The 22,348-nt window shown below is 41.0% G+C and overlaps 2 protein-coding genes and 1 long non-coding RNA gene across 3 annotated transcripts; 1 reads left to right on the forward strand and 2 right to left on the reverse strand.

Annotated features, from left to right (window-relative positions):
• Positions 1-1,776: 1,776 nt before the first annotated feature.
• On the reverse strand, positions 1,777-5,628 carry LOC116195948 (receptor-like protein EIX1). Its single transcript, XM_031525399.1, has 3 exons — positions 2,727-5,628; positions 2,578-2,634; positions 1,777-2,038 (listed from the first exon to the last, which is right to left on the reverse strand). The coding sequence occupies exons 1-2, from the start codon at positions 5,021-5,023 to the stop codon at positions 2,631-2,633; spliced, it is 2,301 nt and encodes a 766-aa protein (XP_031381259.1). The 5' UTR covers positions 5,024-5,628; the 3' UTR covers positions 1,777-2,038; positions 2,578-2,630.
• A 203-nt stretch (positions 5,629-5,831) lies between these two features.
• LOC116195949 (UDP-glycosyltransferase 43-like) lies at positions 5,832-7,678 on the reverse strand. The gene is made up of 2 exons (XM_031525400.1): positions 6,898-7,678; positions 5,832-6,741 (listed from the first exon to the last, which is right to left on the reverse strand). The coding sequence occupies exons 1-2, from the start codon at positions 7,512-7,514 to the stop codon at positions 5,937-5,939; spliced, it is 1,422 nt and encodes a 473-aa protein (XP_031381260.1). The 5' UTR covers positions 7,515-7,678; the 3' UTR covers positions 5,832-5,936.
• LOC116195951 lies at positions 7,410-8,359 on the forward strand. The gene is made up of 2 exons (XR_004154743.1): positions 7,410-7,545; positions 8,199-8,359. It is a non-coding gene; the product is annotated as an uncharacterized LOC116195951 (long non-coding RNA).
• Positions 8,360-22,348: the final 13,989 nt, after the last annotated feature.

Genomic DNA, 22,348 nt, shown 5'->3' on the forward strand with positions numbered 1-22,348 from the left:
TAAGATATAACACAATAATTGTTGTTGGTCTGGAGCAGAGTGTTCGCAGGACATTATAAATGACCCTATTGTGTAATAATCTAGTATATATTTACGGACATATGATAAAAACCAGAACAGTTATGGAGGACTCATCTTCGAGATTACGGATATTGGAACTTTGACTTGCTTGAATTTATAATAGATTCTTCAGGAAAAGGCGAAGCAGAACGTCTTCGCTCCCTTACTATGAGCAGGATGGTTGGACCACCGTGCTTGAAAGTTGAGATGCTGAAACGATTAGCATAAATCCTGACAAGAGAAACAACCCGACTACCGGTTAAAATACCGAGCATGCAGTCTACAGAATGAATGGACCCGACCTCACTCGCCAACTGAACACGAGGGAAAGTCTCGCTTTCTGACCTTACGCTTCAAGAAATTATCGGTTCAATTGCCAGCTATGATTGTCTGCCTACTCCTCTGTTAGGCACTCAAATCTAGTTCTGCCAATAGCAGCGAGGATCCTCTCCCTGAGGCAATTCGAGTGGCAGCGTCTCGGTGCCTGATGGTGCTCATACAGATCCAAATCCCGAGCCTATGCTGCCAGATCAGATCGGGGAAGATGTCAGTACAACTGAGCCATCTTTGGATAAAAGTGCTAGTGATGCTGCTCGGTCAACGTTGGTGAGGAGGCTCAGCATTGTGGCCCTCTGATCTCCTCATAGTCGAATTTCTGGCTGACTACGTCTCATGTCAAAACTATTTTCAAGCATTGAAGTTATCTACCGTATATTACATGTTTGGCTGGTGTTTTATTTAGTATTGCGAGTTTAGCAGAACCAGTCCATTGTGTCTTGGTGTTAAGTCCATAAGCAGCATCACTCAATCTTTGCACGAGTTCTTTTGTATTGCTCTTTCTTGGGTAACCTTTGTCATTACCGCATCTTCTGTTATCCTCTTTTTTTTTTTCTTTTTGCGGTGAGGGTGTTATGTCACTCTACCGTAATTCTCACTTTTATGTTATCTTTGAAAATAAAATAACGAAGTTGTGTTTCGTATGTTTTCTAATTATCTATTTTCATAGTGGGATGACTTCATACCCCCTAATGGACGAAGATATAAAGCTTGGAGGAAGAAGATACTTCGAGGACTGGTGTGGACAGGTAAATGTATCTTAATGTTGAAGATACAGGAGAAAATTATCTGCATTTGCTGTGTGATCATCTTCACTACCATACGTATATTTTCCTTTTTCGTAATATAGATTTGGCCAGGAAATTGGAAGCTTATACGCAGCAGTTACAGTCATATTTTCGAACAAAGAAAATATGATGCCTAGGGAAAGGGTCATTACTTGTACTTCTCCATTCGTTGGATTGTACTATATTCTGATGGTTAGCGTATGTGCAGGTTGATCGAAAGACAAGTGGAGGAATACAATTCGGTAAATGCCTGAGAAGCTGGAATCTCCAGTTTATCTTCGGTTGTTGGACCACCTCAAAGGTGTGACGGAGGGAGGCACCATCAAACTCTGGAGAAAGAATCCAGAGAAAACACAGTCATCAAGGGATCTCTTGACCACTCAATGTGTAAGGCACTGACAAATAAATTCACGGCGTGGCCGGTCAGACCCATGGCTGATAAGATAGGCACTTTCTGCAACTGAGAAATATAGAAAACCAGAGAACGAGAGGACTACCCAAGCCTTGGCCATTGGGCACTGGTACCTTGTGCTGTAGTCTTTTTTTTCCCCCTCTTTTGATAAGTGTTATGTAGTCATTCCTAGCAACAAACTGTAGGTAAACCAGAAATTGCTTTACTTAGAGCTTAGGCGATGCCTAGCAACAAACTGTAAGTATACTGCTCGTACAAACTTCTTGGCTTAATTGACTACGAAAGATCACAACTGCAGCTACACGATAACTGATCAGCAGAAATACAAAGAACAAAAGACTTATTTGCCGACGAAACACATGAGAGACGCTCTCACTTGCTTGCAGTGCACTTGCTAGTCTTCATAGATGAACCGTCTCCTCACTTCAGACTTCTTTTATCTCTGAATATCAGATATGAGATTTTAGTAGTGAGTACATTTCCGGCGACTGGAAATATCTTAAGCTCTTAATGCATCCATGTAAAGAAGAGAAAACGCCTATGGTTGCAATCACATTTATGTCCAAAGGCCCCTGGGATCAGTCGAGACTTTGAGATACTGGACAAACCAAGCTTTTAAAATGAATAAATTCCAATTTCAATGCACATTACCCAGATCTACATCACGAAGATTTAACTATGGATGCTTTCAATACATGGTCAGGCATCCGCAATAACTCGTAGAGTAAATATCAGTGCAAGTCTTAAACTACACACGGAATGCAAAAATAGCTTGGTTTTAGACCACTGGGCCTTCACTGTGATTTTTCCCGAACTAAGAAGATTTCAAACTTCAAACTTTATAGTTGAGCTAAACTAAGAAGCCATGAGTATGACATTTTAAAGGTTTATTGCAGCAGAGAAAGCCCCCAATGAGAAAAGTTTATAACCAAAAAACTGGAAAAGGATTTAAAAAAAAAAAGCAGCAGTACTCGAAGGTACCTTTGCAATAGCTATCGTTGCAAGTGCTTCTCATTGTTGGATCTTGTCAGTTGTCATCTGCAACATGCCCCGAAGGGTCGGTATAAGATCAAAACTGCTAAGGATTTGGCAATGGCGCTGGGGGGAGTGATGAAGAGGCAAAGACTCACCTGATTGGATTCATTTTGCGTTTTCGGGTAACTTTTGGCAGCTTAATCTCTACCATCACCAGCAATTGGGAGATAATTTTGTCTGACCAAAGAAAGAAGGACCGCCTCCAAGAATGCTTGAAGTATAATGAGCAACAAACTCCCAAGAATCCTGTGGCAAAGCCCGGTGCAATGCCTGCATATAACCAAAGAGCATAGGACTCGTCTTTACCTTCTGAAACATCACCATGCTGCTTGTGAATATCGTTAGATTGGCCATGATTTCCCGAGCAATTCTTTGAAAGTGGAGGTCCGCAGAGTGCATCATTACCAAGATATGATTCATTTGTAAATGTACTCAGCTGGGCACTAGAGGGAATGGGACCGGACAATTGATTAAACGAAAGGTTCAAGTAACTCAGGAAGTTTAATTCAGATAAGCTCCGTGGTATGGGGCCTGAGAGTTGGTTGATGGACAAATCAAGGGACTCCAGCTTCTTTAGATTGGCAATCTCTGGAGGGATTCTTCCCCAGAGATCATTCTGTGACAGGTTCAGATTTTCAAGGTTGCAGAGCCGTGTCAACTCGGGCGGAATATCTCCATTTAATATGTTGTTTGAAAGGTCAATGGAGAAAAGATACTGGATTGCGCTGGTGTATACTTGGGTTATGCTCTTCATTTGAACCTCAACTCCTAACGAAGAAGACATGCTTGTCTCGGGAAGGTACTTTGGATCGGACATGGTGGTTAAGTTGTCAAAGCAAAGGGGGATGCTTCCAGAAAGGTTGTTGTGCGCAAGGTTTAAAACTCGAAGGTATCCGAGTTTGCATATGCTCATGGGAATCTCCCCATAGAAGGAATTAAACTGAAGATTCAACACCCTGAGCTGAACCATGCGACCAATCCAGGAGGGGATTCGACCAGCCAATTTATTTCGACTCAGATCAAGCACATTAAGATAAGTCATAGTGCTTAAGCATTTGGGGATACTCCCACTGAAGGCATTGCCGTGTAGCCCCAGAAAGGACATATCTTTCATAGAGCATAAGAATGTTGGAACCAGGCCACTGAACTGGTTGTTCCCCAAGTTTATTGCTTGCAGTTGACGTAACCTTTTCCAACACTTCATATTGCACAAAGAAATTTCTCCACTCAACTCATTGCTAGACAGATCCAGGAGCTCGATGTTAAAAGAGATGTTGTAAAACCAATCAGGGATGATACCTGATATGCTTGCATTGGACAAATCCAGGTAACCGATGTTCCTCTGTGCTCGAAGCCATGTGGGAAATTGAGGCCCAACTTTGCAGTTTGACATGCGAATGGTATAGAGTTGAAATGGAGCAACCACTTTTGGGTTAATCTTGACCGCCAACTCATTTGACGAAATGTCCAAATGAGTCAAGCTCGTGAGATTAGCCAAGTGAAGTTCGGTCACCACTCTTTCCAAGAGATTGTTGGACAAGTCTAATTCAACTAGATTTGACAGCAGCCCGATGCTTTTTGGGATTCTACCCGTCAATTTATTGTGCCCAAGATCCAAGCATTTCAAAGAGGATAGCTGAGGCAGAGACTCTGGAATTGGACCCTCGATTGAGTTTCCCCAAAGGTCAATATACTCTAGGTTTGACAGCTGCCCGATGTTTTCTGGGATTCTACCCGTCAATTTGTTGACCTTGAGATCCAATTGCTTCAAAGAGGATAGTTGAAACAGAGACTCTGGAATTGGACCCACGATTGAGTTTTTCGAAAGGTCAATAAACTCGAGATTCGACAGCTGCCCGATGCTTTCTGGGATTCCCGTCAATTTGTTGTCCGAAAGGCCAATATACTCTAGATTCTTGAAGTACCCAATTTCATCCCCCAAACGACCGCTGATTTTATTCTCCTCGAGATCTAAATATCTCAACGTATTCTGGAGGCAGCTGAAAGGATTGCCTAATGCAGCAGAAATATCTCTAGTCAAGTCGTTACGTCCCAATTTCAACGCAACCAGGTGGCAGAGATTGCTGAGATTCTTCGGCAGCTCACCTCTCATGGAATTATGTCGGAGACCAAGGAAGGCGAGCTGTTTGTTATTATTGATGATCTCAGTGGGAAAGGAGACGGCTCCTCCAGCAAAACTAGAAGAGAGATCGAGGTGTGTGATGGAGCTTAAATTGAGCAACCAATTAGGAATGACGGAGCCTAAATTATTACCACTCAGATCAAGAAATTCCAGCGAAGTACTGAAATTCACTTGCAAGGCTGCTGGATCAACCTTTGGAAGGTGACAGTCTGCTAATCCCAAGAATTGAAGAGAAGAAAGCATGGTCATTGACTGCAACCAGCCTTGGGCATTCCTGACGGAGATGCCAGACAAGTCGAGGTGCTTCAAGGAAGGAAGATCCGATGCCCATTCAAGGTTATTGACTTGAAGATAAAAGTCATTGAGATCAAGATACTGCAGATTGGAGAGGTTCCCGAGGCGAAGGGGAATGTCCTCAGCGAAGCATGCACGGGAGAGGTTAAGATACACCAAATTAGAGAGTGAGCCTAGGAACTCTGGAATTTTTGTGTATGAAAAGTTGTTCCAGCTCAGGTCGAGGTAATTCAAATGCTGTAGCTCGATTAGAGAAGGATTTATGTGACCTGTCAAAGTGCAGTTCCCGTGCTCCAAATATGGGTCGAGCGGTTCATCACTATAGTAGGTGGACACAACACATGGACTTCGAAGGTTGAGCTTCAGGATGCGGCCCGTCCGTTTGCTGCATCTGACTCCCTTCCAGAGTTAAGTCACATGATGACTTAAAATATCTGTAAGACTTTTTCGTAGGCAAAAGTGCCATTGTTTGATATAGTACGTACCATCCCGACTTCAAGTTCACGGCATGAATTCAATCATCACTAGCAGCCAAGAAGGACAGACTTCTTCTCAGGGGTCTAATAATGTCTCCTTTAAATTTGTGTGGCAGAGAATGTATCTGAGTTAGTCTTCTTTCGTTGATGATTCTCCCCAAACTCCGTGTCTTGTGGGTGGTGGAAGAGATTGTGAACCCCATAGATCAACCTTATCGTTGGGGGTGTTTAATTTGTCCTAAACTTGAAGAAGAACTGCATAACGTTCAAATTGACAGAAAGAAAACTTTGGAGGACTGACTAACTGTAAACTTGTTCACGTCCTAAAATCAATTGTGTGGCAGCATCACAAGTCAATCACTAGCATCCAAGAAGGAAAGACTTCATAAGGTCTAGTCTTCTTTATAGATGACATGCTCAATCAAACGACCTAATGATCCATCGGATGATCCACCCTCCATCACAGTCGTCTGGCTCATTTTGCTCATCTCCTTGACCTTTCTTCTCACATCACCATCACCTTCCATCAGAGCCCGAACCCCTCTCTCTACCTCCTCGGCTCGCACCAGATCGCTGCCCTCCCTGTAATCCAACCTGATCTCTACTGCTAATCCTAGTTCCCTCACCATCTCAAACGCATTCATTTGCTGCTCCGCATAGACTGGCCACGTGGCGATTGGGACCCCGTGCCACAGGCTCTCGAGAATCGAGTTCCAGCCGCAATGGGAGACGAACCCTCCTATTGCCGGATGTGCCAATACTGTCACCTGCGGGACCCATCCACACACTAGACCAATCTCAGCTGTCCGCTCCAGGAAGTCCTTAGATAATACATCATTGAAGTTCGAGTAATCAGTTGGAAGGTGGATTTTGCCTTTTGGTGGTTCTCGCAAGGACCATAAGAACCGCTGCCCCGACTGTTCCAGTCCGGCTGCAATCTCTCTCACCTGCGGCACACTGAGGCTCCCCATGCTCCCGAAGCACAGGAACACAACCCTCGACCGCGGCTGCTGGTCAAGCCACTGCATTATCGCCACTTGTTGGGCCCGGTTCGGGTGCCACTGGATTGGTCCATTGAGGTCGAGAACTGGCCCGATTGCATATACCGGCGGAGATAGGCTCCTCAACAATGAGCTGAGCGCAAAGGGTTCAAGTTCTTGGAACGTATTTATGACAATACCCTCCAGTTCTCTGTATCTGCACCAAATATCATAATTAAAACATTAGCAATCCAACAAAATTTCGGATATCCTCGGATTCAGTCCCTCCCCCGACCACATAAGAGTCCTATAATTTCATAAGCTGCCCCTAAAAGGAGAGGATAAAAGAGATTCTATAGGACAGGACATATACCTGCGAGCATGGTGGATGAGCCACGTGTGCCCATCTCTACCCTTAAGAACAGCCGACGGCAAAACTCCCTTAGGCACTTTGTTGACGAAACCCGGGATGGACAACTCAGTGTCATAGGCCGACTCCCCCGAATCGGACCCCGTCTGGCCCTCCGACTCCGACAGGTGGACCATGAACCCGAGAAAACTCGCTGGAGAAGCGAAGAAGAGGTAGCAGGGGATGCTGAGCTCATCAGCTACATCGGCCAGGGGAGTACAGAACATGTCCACGAACAAGGCGGCGACTCGGGGTGACTCGGCCCCGAGATTCGCCAGGGCCTGCTTCACGAGGGGCTTGAGCTTCTGTATGTAGACGGAGATGTAGCCGATGGATGACAGGAACTGGTCCGGCGTCGGCGGGTCCACAGCGGGGAGGTGGACGAAGCGGACGCCGGGGATAGCTGTGGCGGCGCATGATTGCACATAGGCGGAGACTATGGGACGCTGGGGCAGGGTGACGATGAGTATGGCGGCAGACAGTCGGGGGTCTCGGCTGGTGAGGCGGACGGCGAACTCGACGATAGGGACGAGGTTTCCGACTGCGGGGTTTGAGATGAATGCCAACTGGGCTTTCGCCATTGGTCTGAAGGCCGATAATATTCGCCCCAGGGTTAGTAATCCTATCGTTCGGCTTTTTTCCACCAAACTATCTTCATGTCCCAAAAGTTCAATGGGCGAGTGCGAAAATTTAATTTGAACCTGACCGACTCATTAAGCATTAATATTTTTTAAGCATAATTTTTTTTTTCATTTATAAAAATTAAATCTAAGATCTAAGAGTAAGTGCGAAATCATTTGAATCAAGCTATATTGATATCGATCACTTTTTTTACCGTCATCAATCATTTGAAAGGAAAAGAAAAAAAAAACTCAGGCGGTATGTGTAACAGAAAACTTATATAACACATAGATTTGAAATCTATATCGCGGTCCGTCCATTCTTCTTTATGTTGTTGTGGCAGAGAATGTCTTCACATCAATCCCTTTTCTTCTTTTTTATGATTCTCCCTAAACTCCGTGCCTTGTGGGGTGGAGGGAATTGTGAACCCCTAATTATGTTACGTAAAACTTTAGCTAGCCTTTTATATCTTTGCTTATGTGGTTTTCTCATCTTTTGTGTATGCGCTTGGAGTTTGAAATTACATGAGCTCTTGATATCAATTTCATGATGAGCGGAGATAACTATGATCATACATGTTTAGTATATGGACATTATATCGTTATCATAATCCAATGATTTGGTTGACATCTGAACGCTTGCAGGCGATTTGATATAACACAATTATCGGATGTTTATGGCTCATGCAAGTATGCCATTCTATCTCATATATTAGTTGCTTCCTGCATTTGACTTTTAGTTAGACAGGTCATACTTGTGCTAGTAATGGAAATTATGCCCTGGTTAACCGCTCTCTTGATTTCAACTCGATCTCGTGTAGTTATTGATTAAATTAGAAGACTCTAGTTTTTGTAGTGTATGCACAAATCGGGTGGATAAGGAACCTTTCCCTCATAAACCAAGAGGCCACTTTTAAATAACTTCGCATATGTTTCTCCTCCCAAGGAAAAATAATGAAAGGGAAAATAAAGAAAAGTTATATAATTAGGTTAATGCGCATATATGGTAAGCGAGTCTTTTTATTTTTATTTTTATTTTTGCAAATATTGAAGGTTAAGTCTCGTAAACTAACATAAATTCGTTCGAGTAATTTGATACTTGTTCCTTTATTAAACGAGATCTCGAGGTTAAGTTTTGTGAAAAAAAAAAGTAAAATAATTGAGAGAGTTTTATCTTCACAGTTTAAACTGGATTAGTAAGAGGAATTAGACATGATTTTAAGTTTTAAAAAACTAATCTTATTTTTAAAAAAAAAAGTAGCGGTAGCTTTTCTATTATTTGGAAAAAAAATTTAAGTAATGGATGAAAATGATTCTAGGGAATGTTGGGGAAGGTAGTAGGGGTCTATAGAGAAAAGTGAAGTCATACTTTTGGGGTTATGGTTTCAAAGCATTAGAAAGGGGAATGTATTCTTCCCATCATGAAACAAAAGAATCACTATATAGTATAGCCCCCCCCCCCCCCCCCCCCCCCCCCCATTATTATAATTGTGATACTACGCGAATAATTATGCATTTCATATCGTAAGTAATAAACTAAATTTTATCCATATGGCCAGCATTTATGGTTTCATCGATCCTGTTGAGATTTTTATATGTGGAAATTCAACTGCACGCTTGTAGCCTTGTCCTTCTCGTTCTTTTATTCTCTTCGATCAACCCTATTCACCTTGGCTTTGTCCCACGTTCAACTTAAAAGTTTAAAAATATTTGCTTGGGATTGGAGAAATTAATTGAACCAAATGATAAAAATATTTGGAATTTAAGGAAGGAAAAAGAAAAGTAAAATGGCAAGGCTCTTGGTTTACGATCTCCTGGTTTACAAACCTGGCAACATAGTCTACAGTGTACTTCAGTATCCAAAAGACTAATGAATCATGATTAATTCAGTTCGAGTCGAGTCGATTTACTAAGAGATAAAACTCTCTAAATCAATGATTTTTTTTATCACAAGATTCAAACTTAAAACCTTAATTAAAAAAAAAAGTGCTAATATGTTTGAATCAAGTCTTTTTGGTACTCACCAAACATATTCTAGCTGGAAATATGCTTTTTGGACAATTTTATCCGCTTACATTGATTGTACTAGATGTTTGGAGTTTGCATTCTGGCCGGAAAGGTCGTAGTTTGGTAATTTCAAGCTTACTCTTATATAATTTGATAATGTCAAATTTCGAGATTCGAATCCGTTCTCCGACTTTGTCTCAACAAGTATTTGCTAGAAATGTGTAATTCGGGTCTAACTTGTAAATGACTCGTACATTTACTAGCTTATGAGAATTATACTAGGGCTTCCATGGGACTGCATTAATTGGTTTAATGCTTTTGTTAGTTAGTTCAGTCCTTTGATATGTACACACGGTCAAACAAGCTAAGGCTTATGAATGTACTCGTGATTCTTCTAAAGCTGATGGTCTCTTTCTTTTCACTTTGCTTGATGCCCATTTTATGCTGCTCATCAGTATTGTCACCTTTTTGCCAGGGAAAAAGATATATGGATGGGCTTATGGTTATATATGGAATCCCCTAAATTTGTTAATATTCCATTAACACACTTCGAGATTTGAGTAATTATGAAGTCATCCACTCCACATTTCTCCAAGCTCATCATGTGCTAATGCATGCCTTCGATTTGTGTAATTAATTATGAATAAGCCTTATACATTTTTTAAATTTTTTTACATAAGAGAGGCCGGCTTCATCAATTTTAGTGATCATGATTGCTAAAATTACATGCTCTCCCTTTTGAAAATGCGAACACGGTCTCATTTTGCTTCCAAACGATTTCATGTCTGTCAGAAGCATGCAACAACATTAATCATATCACAGTACAACAATGCTATATTATCTTACATAGTCTCAGAACAGGACCCCTTTTACATATATAGTATATAATTTGATATTGTTGTTCTTAGGTCTCTGTTCTCTATTTTGCCTCTTTGAAAACCACATGCACATGGATCTGTTGGACCGTGCAATGATGCCAAGAGAAAGAAACTACAGAAGCCTTTTGAGCTCCGGCTTTCGATATCTGAATCGGGAAAGAGAAAGCAATGTATACTGAGCTTCGAGATTACATTTTTCGGATCAGATGTCCCCAACTTGCTCCCCAAACACACCAAATTTACCTTTGCAATTTCTTGATCTTCAGTTGATTTTTCTGCCCGATCGAAGCCAGTACATTAATGAGCCATTAATGGACTCGAAAAGAGCAGCAAACTACAAATTGCAATTTATAGATTAATTAATACTTTGGCACTCAAAAAGAGAAATTGACAGAGAAAAATTAAAGCGGGTGCACAAACAAATTCTGCTCCATGTTACAGCTGATCCCTTCTGATTCCAGCTGGGGTAAGAGTCCCTTTAACTTTTACATTTTACCCACCTCTCTCGTGAAGGATTAATGTAGAACAATTAGTAAAACATTATTATCTCTTTGTACTTCTGCACGCATGAAAAATGCTTCCCTTCCCTATACTTTATCAAGACTTTACAGTTCAAAAGCCGCATGATTTCTAAGTTACAATAAAATTTGCTTCTTTTGTTCAATCTGCGCTCTTCTTCGTTTAATTTTACCTACAATGTAAGAGTTTGAAATCCCTACATCATAGTTAAAATCAAGCTGATATCCGAGAGCGAATAATTTCACCTTTAATAATTAATATAGACTAGGAATACCCATGATATTATTGGAAAGATGAGCAAGGGTTTCGAATTCTCTGGCTAGCTCTGTGCGTCAATTTCAAGGCTAGAGGGAGAGAAGTTGAGATGAGAGATGAGAATGGTAATGTAGACAAGGGAAGGGAAATTGTTGGCGATTGGTAGTGTCATTATTCTCATAAACAGTTACCTATTGAGTTGGGCTTGTCCCCGAAACGTCCTGAGCTATGTCCCTCGTATGGAGGAGAAGTCCAAAGATGTCTTTGGACAAGGACAACATTAGATTGGATTTATAACCCAAAAACCAAAAAACAAAAAAAAAAAAAAGGAACAAAGACAGAATAGCTAGCTAGCTTCTGCTGCTTAATTAGCTTATATAGCTTATATAGCTTAGGGGGGGCTCTCCTTCGTCTGCTCTTCATCTTCTCTGCGTGGATTCTTGCATCTTAATTGCTACCCTATAAGTGTGTCATTAGGATTCGCCAAATGTACCTCTCATGCCCCATAAATGGCAACTTATTGAGAGTTGTGGGATCCAGCCGAATTTGGCACACATGGGGCATCAAATCAACCCCCTCTATTACCTCGACCAATATACTTCAATCACAGCTTGCTAAAACAACGACGTAGAATTTACTCATCGATTCCATTAATCATGATGGGAAGCCCATCCGCATTTCGCAGCAACAACTCTACATATATTAAGTGCTCATGAAGGGCCAAAGATATTGCCCGCGACATGTATACTTTCTACTATGAGCCCCCAAGTGGGTTACCAATATGTGAAGGTAATGGGAGCAACGATGTGACTGATACAACAACATGTATAAGCTATGTATTGAGGATGGCGAAGAAAACATGGGTGTTAAGACTCCGAATGAAGGTACGAATTTTACTATACATGCGGTGATTATCTCGGGTTATTACTAATTATCATTTGGGAGTAAGACAGGACGACCATCATGAGGGGAGGGAGTATTTTCAAAAGCATGTGCTCATTGCGGATAAAGACTTCCAAGATAATGGGCATAAACTAGCTAGGGCCCAAGTGGTGTGCAACCATGCACAAATCATTCCCCCTACTTCCTCCCCTTTGCTTCATAAGAAGGTAAAATTAGAAAAAAATCATCAAAGGACAACGGCAGAAAATAAAAAATAAAAAATAAAAACAAATTATCTTTTCTTGTCATTTTTTTTTTATTCATTGGGGGGAAGTGTGTTGTGTCCCCATCATCGTTGCTAAGAACTCAAAATTATTACACATTGATTACATATCAATTCCTTGTTACCGCGAAAAGGAACATGCTTTGTGTGAGTAACTCGTTTGTACTTGAAAGAGTAACCTTATAAACTCTCAACGAATCATCTTCTGTATAGGCGAAAATTCAATCATTTCAAACTGTTATTTTTCGACAATTGAGGGGGAAAAAAATAATGAAGATATATATCGTGACAATAAAAGATAAATGTCTGCATCAAAAGGCACCCCCACGACAAAGAAAACTTTCACTATCATTCAAACATTACATGCATTCACTCCCCTAAAAAGCAAAAGTGGATCAGGAATCGAAAGGCACAAAGTACTTTCACATCCCTCCTCCCCTTTAATCATCATCCCACCCAGTGCTTTTCTGTCAAAAGCCACAAAGGGCTGTCAAGAGCCGGAATTGAAAGGGAAGATAATATTGACCAAGAGAAGATTTGGTCAGAAAAGCTTGGCTTTGTTATTCAGAAAATACAGTATGTATATACTCAAGGTTAATGAAATAAAGGAAAGAATAATCTACGGCTAAAACTAAGGCAATCCTAGTAAAGTATGTAAAGATATATACATATTTACAATAGGAATAAAATCTTCTCATAATACTCCCCCTCAAGTTGGAGAATGACGATTACGAATTCCCAACTTGCTGAGGAGAAGACAAAATTGATCACGTCCTAGTGCCTTAGTGAAGATATCTATCAATTGAAAACGCGTAGACACATGGGATGTTTCGATAGCTCCAGAGCGCAGATGTTGCCGAATGAAGTGGCAATCTATCTCAATGTGTTTTGTTCGCTCGTGAAAAACAAGGTTGGAGGCGATGTGAATAGCCGCTTGATTGTCATAGAATAAACGCATCGGGCCTGCATGATAAATGCCAAGAGAATTGAGTAGACAACGAAGCCATAGTAGTTCACTGACAGTAGCTACCATAGCTCGATATTCGGCCTCGACAGAAGATTTGGAAACCATCGTTTGCTTTTTGGTCTTCCAAGAGATGGTGCTACCTCCCAAAGTGATGAAATATCCAATCAAAGACCTTCGAGTCATGGGACAACTAGCCCAATCCGCATCACAGTAAGCTGTTAAAGACAGAGATATCGGCCAAAGAAAAATTCATTGTCCTGGAGATTGTTTGAGATAACGAAGCACTCGCATGGCAGCGTCCCACTGTCCTTGACGAGGATCTTGCAAGAACTGGGATAGAATATGAACAGGATAACAAAGTTCAGGCCTGGTGATGGTGAGATACAAAAGGCGACCAATGAGACGGTGATACTGTCTTGGATCAGAAATTGGATCACCACTGTCTTGAGATAACTGGTGTTGTTGTTCCATGGGAAAATATGCAGGTTGAGATCCCAACATGCCAGCCTAAGTTAGAATATCTAGAGCATACTTCCGCTGATTGAGGAAGAGACCGGAACTGCTGCTGATAATCTCTATTCCCAAAAAATAGACAAAGGACCTAGATCCTTAATATGGAAGCACTGATGAAGGTAATTCTTAAAGCAAGCACATGAGACAGAGTTGTTAGTCACGAGGATCATATCATCCACATAAACCAGGACGGCTAGAAATATACCAGCATGAGAGTAGGTGAAAAGAGAATAATCAGCCTCGGACTGTTGAAAACCATACTGAATGAGAGCTGTAGCAAACTTGGAATACCAATTGCGAGAAGCCCGACGAAGACCATATAGGGACTTCCGTAGTCGGCAAACTTGATTAGTGTGAGCTGAGCGAAAACCAGGAGGTAGTGACATGTAAACTTCCTCATTTAAGTCGCCATGGAGAAAAGCATTGTTAACATCAAGTTGATGCATCTCCCACTGCTTAGCAATAGCAATAGTCCATAGACAACGTACGGTTACCAGTTTTGCCACTGGAGCGAAGGTCTCGTGGAAATCGACGTCCTCGATTTGCGTGAAACCCTTGGCCACGAGTCGAGCTTGGTAACGTTCGATAGTACCATCTGCCCGTCGTTTAATCTTGAAAACCCATTTGCAGCCAATGGGTTTCTTTCCGGGAGGAAGTGACTGGAGAACCCAAGTACCGTTATCCTCAAGAGCACAAATTTCATCGGCCATGAGAGATGCCATCGTGGATCCTTAGCTGCTTGTGAGTAAGTTCTGGGCTCCGTGTCAGAATCAATAGCAACAAGAAAGGATAATTATGTGACATCAATGTCAGAATATGTAAGAAAATGCTCTAGAGGGTGAGACGTACCTGGAGAGTGCGATGGAGTGGGTGATTTGATTGGAGGGGTTGGGGGGGAGTATAATCAAGATATCGAGCAGTGTGAGAAACAAAATCTTTGAGCCAACTTGGCTGACGGATATTCCGGGAGGCCTTAGTACGGGCAATACTTTCTTCGTTCGGGTCGGTAGAAGAAGGAGCCGGGGCCGGAGCAATTAAAGGTCCAGCAGAAATGGGGGGGTTCGGTGCAACAGTGACAAGTGGAGAAGCAGGAGAAATAGGCTGAGGGGAAGGAGATGGGCGACTGGGCTCAGCTGAGGAGAATTGGGCCGAACGAGGCTGAGGCCCAGTGTCGCGTAGTCCGCCATCCAGACTAGGCTCACCGTGTGGGATTTCATCCGGACTGGGCTCAATGGGCCTGATTGATACGCCCTGGATCAGATTTGGGATAGTCATGCCAAAATTCTCCCCCTGAAACGCTGGGCCGACTGTATTAAGGAAATAGATGCCGGTAGTAATTGACTCAGTAGGTTGCTCTCTGCTGAATGGAAAATCGGCCTCATTGAAACGCACATCCCGAGAAATGAAAGTCTGGTGACTTTCCAAGTCATAAACGCGCCAACCTTTCTTTCCAAAAGGGTATCCAATGAAGATGCACTTTCTCGATCTTGGCCTAAATTTATCTTTGACACGAGGATCATGATGTGCATAGCATAGACACCCAAAAACACGAATATGTTGATAATCCGATTTTTTACGAAAAAGAAGCTCAAATGGTGTCTTGCCTGATAGGACGCTCAAAGGTATAAGGTTGATGAGATGAGCCGCCGCTGAAATACATTTTCCCAAAAATGCAATGGGAAGTGAAGCTTGGAACATTAAGGCCTGAGTTACGTTCAGAATATGACGATGCTTACATTTGACTCGCCCATTTTGTTGAGGCGTGTCCGTACATGAAGTGCGATGGATGATCCCATTGTCGGAAAAATAGTCTTGAATAACTCGACTCATAAATTCCGATCCATTGTCACTGCGCATTGTTTTCACCGTCCGATCACAATGGTTTCTAATCATCTTACAAAAATTAATTAGGAAGCCTTGTACCTCTGACTTTTCCTGCAAAAGGTAAACCCACACACCGCGGCTATAATCATCCACAATTGTCAGGAAGTATCGTGCACCAGAAATGGATGAGACCTTATAAGGTCCCCATATGTCACAATGAACCAATTAGAACGGAAAAGATGCTTTATTTGTACTATTTGAAAAATTTGAATGTGTCTGTTTTGCCCGGCAACAAATGGCACATAATGGTTTTATTATCTGACAAATGCATAAAAACAGAATTATTCTTGAACTGAATGCGAGGAGAAGGATGACCCAACCGCTTGTGCCAAATGCCTTCACTATCTGCTTTCATTGTCCGTAATTTTTGAATCGATGAAGACACTCGCCGTAGAAAGCTAGACCCCCCGTGAAGTTCACCCATTCCAATCATACTCCCCAAGGTGCGATCCTGGATCAAGCAAAAATCAGTGGTGTAGTGTACACTACCAGTAAGTTCCCGAACTAATTGGGCCACGGACAATAAATTGCAATTAAAATTCGGCACATATAGGACATTATGAAGCACTAAATTATCTCCAAAAGACACCTTGCCCATAAAAGTAGCTTGAGTCGCTCCATTCGAAACATGAATAATCGGACCATCAATAGGAGTGACATCAAACAAATTATCCAAACTACTAGTCATGTGTCGTGAAGCTCCTGGATCAATAATCCAATCAATTTTTGAAGTAGTGGGCACATAATTCTCACCACTTAATCGATTAATCTCACCGTCATCACGTGAGATCATTGAGACCAGCTGTTGCAACTAGGCCTCGGACAAATGGGCCAATTTGCTGAGGTCCGCGGGCTGCTCGGCATGGGCCTGGGCCGCCGTGTAATTGTTAGGGCTTGAATTAAAAGACTGGTTGGGCCTCCACTGCCCATGATTGTATTAGGCCGATCGTGATTGTGACGGGCCAGACTGATATGGGCCTTCATAATGAATTTGCCCGAAAACTCCTCCCTGTTGCTGCGGATGAACTGAGGATGAGGATGACTGTGCCCTGCTTCCTCCCGGCCGAGACTACATCGAGAAATTTCCTTTCGAGTTTCTTTGATTCGCCTGCTCGGAGCTCGGGTGGCCATGAAGTTGATAGCAGGTGGCCCGATGGTGCCCGTTTCGTCCGTAGTAGTCGCAAAAAGGAAGACCACGCGGCTTGGAATCGCCCCTGTTCTTTGAGCCGAAATTAGGGTAAGAAACTCCCCCTGCATCATTAGCAGTTTTAGCTGCGAAACCGATTACTTCTGCATTTGATTCCCTGCCCTGAGCGATTTGTCTCTGCGTTTAATCATAAGCCGCCATGGAGTGCGCCCGATTCGCATTCGGCAGATGGTCCATGCTCAGAATTTGGGACCGGATGGTTGAGAGTTCGGGATTGAGCCCGATAAGAAATTGATGCACTTTCTCTTTCTCTTTATGAGCTGCAAGTTGGGCTCCGGAATTGCAAGTACAGGGCGGCAGATCAAGGTATAAATCCAGTTCATTCCATAGACTTTTCAATTTCGAATAGTATTCAGAAATCGATCTTTTCTCCTGTCTGAGAAGGCATATATCAGTTTTAAGTTGATGAACTCTTGACTCATTACCTTGAGAAAAGCATTCCCTAAGATCGTCCTAGAGTATTTTCGCGTTCTTTGCTCCTACTACTGAATTCTGCAATTCTTCGTCCAGATGGTTGAAAATCCATGAGACAAGCATTGAGTTGCAGTTCACCCATTGATCATGGTAAAGCTCTCCCTTTGCTAGCGGTATGACTTTACCTTCGATAAATCCCAGTTTGTTTTTGGCTTGAAGTGCTGTTTGCATAGCTTGGGACCATGTATTATAATTCCTGCCATTCAATTTACAGGAAATTAGTTGTGTTCCTGGGCCATCTGAAGGAGCAAGAACATAGGCCGGTGGCAAGCTTCCAGAGGAATTATTGATGTCAGTGTTCTTAGACATCTCAACGGCTTAGGAGATTGAGTAGTTGGGAGAGGACACCCAGCATAGAGTTGCTGGCAAGATGAAGCTCGACAAACAAGTCGACAGATGGGATTAATCGTCCTCAAGACCGGTGTTTTGATACCATGTCAAGAGCCGGAATTGAAAGGGAAGATAATATTGACCAAGAGAAGATTTGGCCAAAAAAGCTTGGCTTTGTTATTCAGAAAATACGGTATGTATACATTGAAGGCTGATGAAATAAAGGAAAGAATAATCTACGGCTAAAACTAAGGCAATCCTAGTAAAGTATGTAAAGATATATACATATTTATAATAGGAATAAAATCTTCCCATAATAAGGGCATTCCTGTCCCAAACTTTTTTTTCTTTTGAAAATAAAAATTCATCTTTTGGTCTCAACCAATTAAAAACGAAAAAAGTAGTTTTGTCCTCTAATTTTGCGTTACTTTTTCTAAATTATATATTCATATAAAATAAATAATATATACATACATGATACACTGCATATAGTATAAGACTTTTTTCATTTTCAAGCCACCCACCTCATTAGCCCATTGTCCATTTAAGAGACAATGGATTATAATTGTTGCAGTCGCTGAGTTTGTGTTAACACTAATTTAATTGCCTCACACATAAATATACGCTTAAAATTAAATTAATAAAGACAATAAATCAATAATCTACCAGAATTGCCCTTTACATGATCACTTGGGCCCCAGCAGATGGGAAAGTCCATGGGCCTACGGATCGGTTGTGGGGGCCCATGTAATCTTGATCCCACGGGAACCTCAGTCCGTACAGAGAAGGACAGACACTATATTTTTTTCCCTCTTTTGCATCAATATATATTGATATAAATAAAAATCTTGGAATTATATATTTATGGAAAAAGGGGCCCTAATTGCTGAAAAAAACTCTTGCTTTTGACCAGTACTTGAGGCTCAATGATGGCAAAGTTTATTAAGCGATTCATTTATGTCCTCTCTCTTTTTTCCTTCTGATGGGTAATTATGTCTTGCGATAATGGTTGAAAGCAACTCATCGCAAAGCCATTGAATCAATCCCAGAAAAATCTATACGAAAAAAAAAAATGTCGTGTGATCCAAATTGGGCCGGGAAAGCATCGCCGTAGATGCCATTTTGACGATACAACGGGATTGAATCTCGCTTAAAGGGACCAAAGGAGCACCCGAACTATATAATTGTGCCTTTGGGCGGTGGATGATGGGTTCCCGAAGTTCAATCGTGGGTCGAAAATTTGACACACCATTTTCGTTAAAAGCGCAGAGGACAGAGGTCTTCACTTACGCTTTAAAATGTCATTGGAGATGATAAAAGCAAGTGTTGTATTCTTTGGACCAATATTGCATGCACGACTATCCATTCTGAAACAAAAATGCTTTAGCTTTGTTTGATGAATGGACAGAATACCAAAATCTCGAGTTCCTATAGGATGGTGATTGACGTCCATCCTTAATTCCCTCCATCCATGATTTAAGGAGCCGTGAATTCTCTCTTTTATATATGTCACTGCAATCGACGATATAACTCTCTGAAACATGTTGACAGTTATTAATATTGAGGTGTCAATCTCACATCAAAATATTAAACTATGAATCCATAGATCTATCAGACATTCGGTAATAATATAACTTGCCAGTATAAGATTTTGTCCATTGGAGTTGAGTCCAATCTCAGTATCTAATGAACGAGTGGATTTAAATGAGCTTTTTTTTTTTTACTAATTCGGGGCGTTCAGGCTTCACCCGACTAATTCTCGAGGTTCCGTGAACTTGTTGGTGACGTACGGAGCGGATAATCACGCTAGAAGTGCTCCTGTAACTCTAAGGGGTTTTGAACTCGAAATCAAGTGAATAGTTAAGTTTCTCTTTATTATTAAGTTTGACTGGCTGTACACTGTAGGCAATGACCCGACGGGGGTTTTCGCTCGTCCATGCACATGCATGCAATCTACCTTTCGGATGGAGACGCATGCAAGGGGACATTTTCTTTCTTTCCATGTTCCAAACTCTGCCAATAATTTCCAATTCTTTTCCCATTTTTTTTCTTTTTAAATTTCTTCTTTGCAGTCTAAGATGAGTAAAGGAGGAAAATATTCTCATTTTTTAATTTTTTTTCCCTTATCATATGGAGATTCTTCCTAATTATATCAATTTTTACTGGAATTAATATATATATATATATATATTAATATTACGAAAAAGTTACGAATATTTGCTACGGTAATGCGTTTTCATATGAGTGCTCTAATATCGCACGATATGCCCAAGTTTTGTCGAAAACGCTTCATCACTTCTCAACGAGGCAACTCACATAATTACAGACATATTTGGGATTTTTTTTTCTGGTGACAACACGTGGTGGTAGCAACTTACTGATGAGGACCTGAGGTGAATCTCCGGTCAACTGTTGAATTGGGCTTGCGCTAAATCTGGTCCAAACTGGTCCTTTGAGGTGATGTTGGCTTTCAGTCAAATGGACTTAGCCTGAGTTGGATTTTTGACGGGCCGTTTGGATTCAGAGTTAATTCAGAGTTAAAGTTAGTTTAATTTTGATTTTGATTTTGATTGTGGAAAAGGACAAATGAGATGTAGTTATAAATTTTACTTGGGAAACGTGTGTTTTTATTGTGTAGTGTGTTGAGTTAAAGTTAAAGTTAAAATTAAAATTAAATTCTTTGAAAACAAACGGGTCTTGCTTCTGGAGTCAAACCAGCCATTAGGCCCACTTGGAAAATATTGCTCCAGCAATTTCGAAGGATGAAACAGTCTCTAGTGACATATGATCTAGGCCCGTAAATCATTTATGTGGATGCCATCAACTTTTACTTTATCCGACAACTTGGAACAATTTTTTGACCAACTATTTATTGGAGTGAGAATTTGATTTTTTTTTTCTTAATAAAAAGAAAAAAGAAAGTATCTACTGTCGTCCTGGTGCCATATACAATATGGCAATTGTCCTCTCTTCTGTCATTTATTCTTCTTCCTTTTCACTAATTGTTTGGATAGGAGGCCATGGAAAGGAGGGCAGTGTATGAGATTTTCGCATAGATTGTGGGACATGATGAAATTGCTAGACTACATAATAAGAGAATAATTTGATTGGTGCAGGAGCGATGTCACTTATGGGAAAATACTGAAATAAAATTGTCGAAAAGTATCTTTCATAATTATCTATTAATACTCGATTAATACTTAAAATACATAATAAGCAAAATCAATTTTTTTTTATATGCAGGAGAAAATCACATTACAACCGCTAATTTTAACCTAAATTATATACTACTTGAAATATTTTCATCAAATACTATTTTCGCTTAAAATACATTTAATAAAAAGAAAGTGTACTTGATACCTTTACTGCTCTCCTGAATATTGAACTCTCTCAGAGTCCATATGTGTTGCCTTCCCTACCACATGTTATCGGTACAAGTTATTGCGTCGAGAATGAGTATATAAATTTGTGTCCTTACGCTCAATTTTACACATCGGGGGTACAATTTTCACATGTAAGGATCATTTTCGCCATTTAAAATTGGCTATCATATGCAATATGCATGCACGTGCCATGCCTCGAAGGCCATGGGCGATGGCCTCTCAAGGCCTTCAGTTTTGATTGGCATATATACACATACATATAAAGAGATATTTCTTCCCGCCCGCTGTCACGAACATGTCATGGACCCTTGAGACTATCGGGAATGCATGCATATATTTGACTCTTCAGTAATGGATACATATGGAAGAGTACGAATCCAACATGCTATCTTCAAGTTAACCTCCGATGGATGGCATCACCCATATATTGCATCATCATTTGTCCAATCTTCTTCTAATTTAATAATACTACGTACCAGCCAATTTATATCCCAATTAAAATAAGCCGACCATTTAATATCAACAATTAAAAAAGACTACAAACTTTTTAATTCTTATCTTCATGCAAACCAGAATATTGGTGTGGTTGCTTCCACAGCCTTTTATATATTTTTGTTATCATCCGGGAGAACAGAGCGGTATAAGCTAAAGCCAGTACCGATAATGTCTCCGAAAAGAAAAGTTCTTCCGGCACGCCGCCAAGGAGAGAATGAAATAGAATGACGTCCCGATGCAAAAGGTGAATTCAACGACCACAGAATCTTCCAATTCAAGCCTGCGTTCCCTTTCTGAGAAGCGCTGCCCTTAATTTCCAGGAAGCATGCGGCTGACTTCAACTAGGGTGTGTGTGGAAAAATTTCACTATCACCCCTGAATATGGATAAGTACGATAATAAAAAATAGTAAATGACTAAAATATCAGGGTCACGCATCGACGCTGAAACATACATGAACACATTTACATCTCTCTCCCTCTTTTTTATTACGAAGGAGGTACGAGACTTAAAATAATGAAAATAACTGATAAAGAAGTACGAGTAGTCCTACTAGATATTAAATATGTGACATCTAGATCAATAAGTAAGGGTATGCGTCACTACACTACATTCTCTTTTAGTATATTACTGTTGTTTGTGCATTACAAGGAGATAAGGACACCTATCCTTTATTTTTAATTTCTTCTATTTTTACCCTTTTCTTTCCCCTTTTTAAC

The sequence above is a fragment of the Punica granatum genome, chromosome 2 (assembly GCF_007655135.1).
Source record: "Punica granatum isolate Tunisia-2019 chromosome 2, ASM765513v2, whole genome shotgun sequence".
Lineage (NCBI taxonomy): Eukaryota > Viridiplantae > Streptophyta > Magnoliopsida > Myrtales > Lythraceae > Punica > Punica granatum.

Coding starts and splice junctions, on each gene's coding strand:
- LOC116195949 (XM_031525400.1), bottom strand. CDS start 7,514: ATGGCGAAAGCCCAGTTGGCATTCATCTCAAACCCCGCAGTCGGAAAC. Junction 6,742..6,897: donor CTCATCCACCATGCTCGCAG/GTATATGTCCTG, acceptor TATTTGGTGCAG/ATACAGAGAACTGGAGGGTA.
- LOC116195948 (XM_031525399.1), bottom strand. CDS start 5,023: ATGACCATGCTTTCTTCTCTTCAATTCTTGGGATTAGCAGACTGTCAC.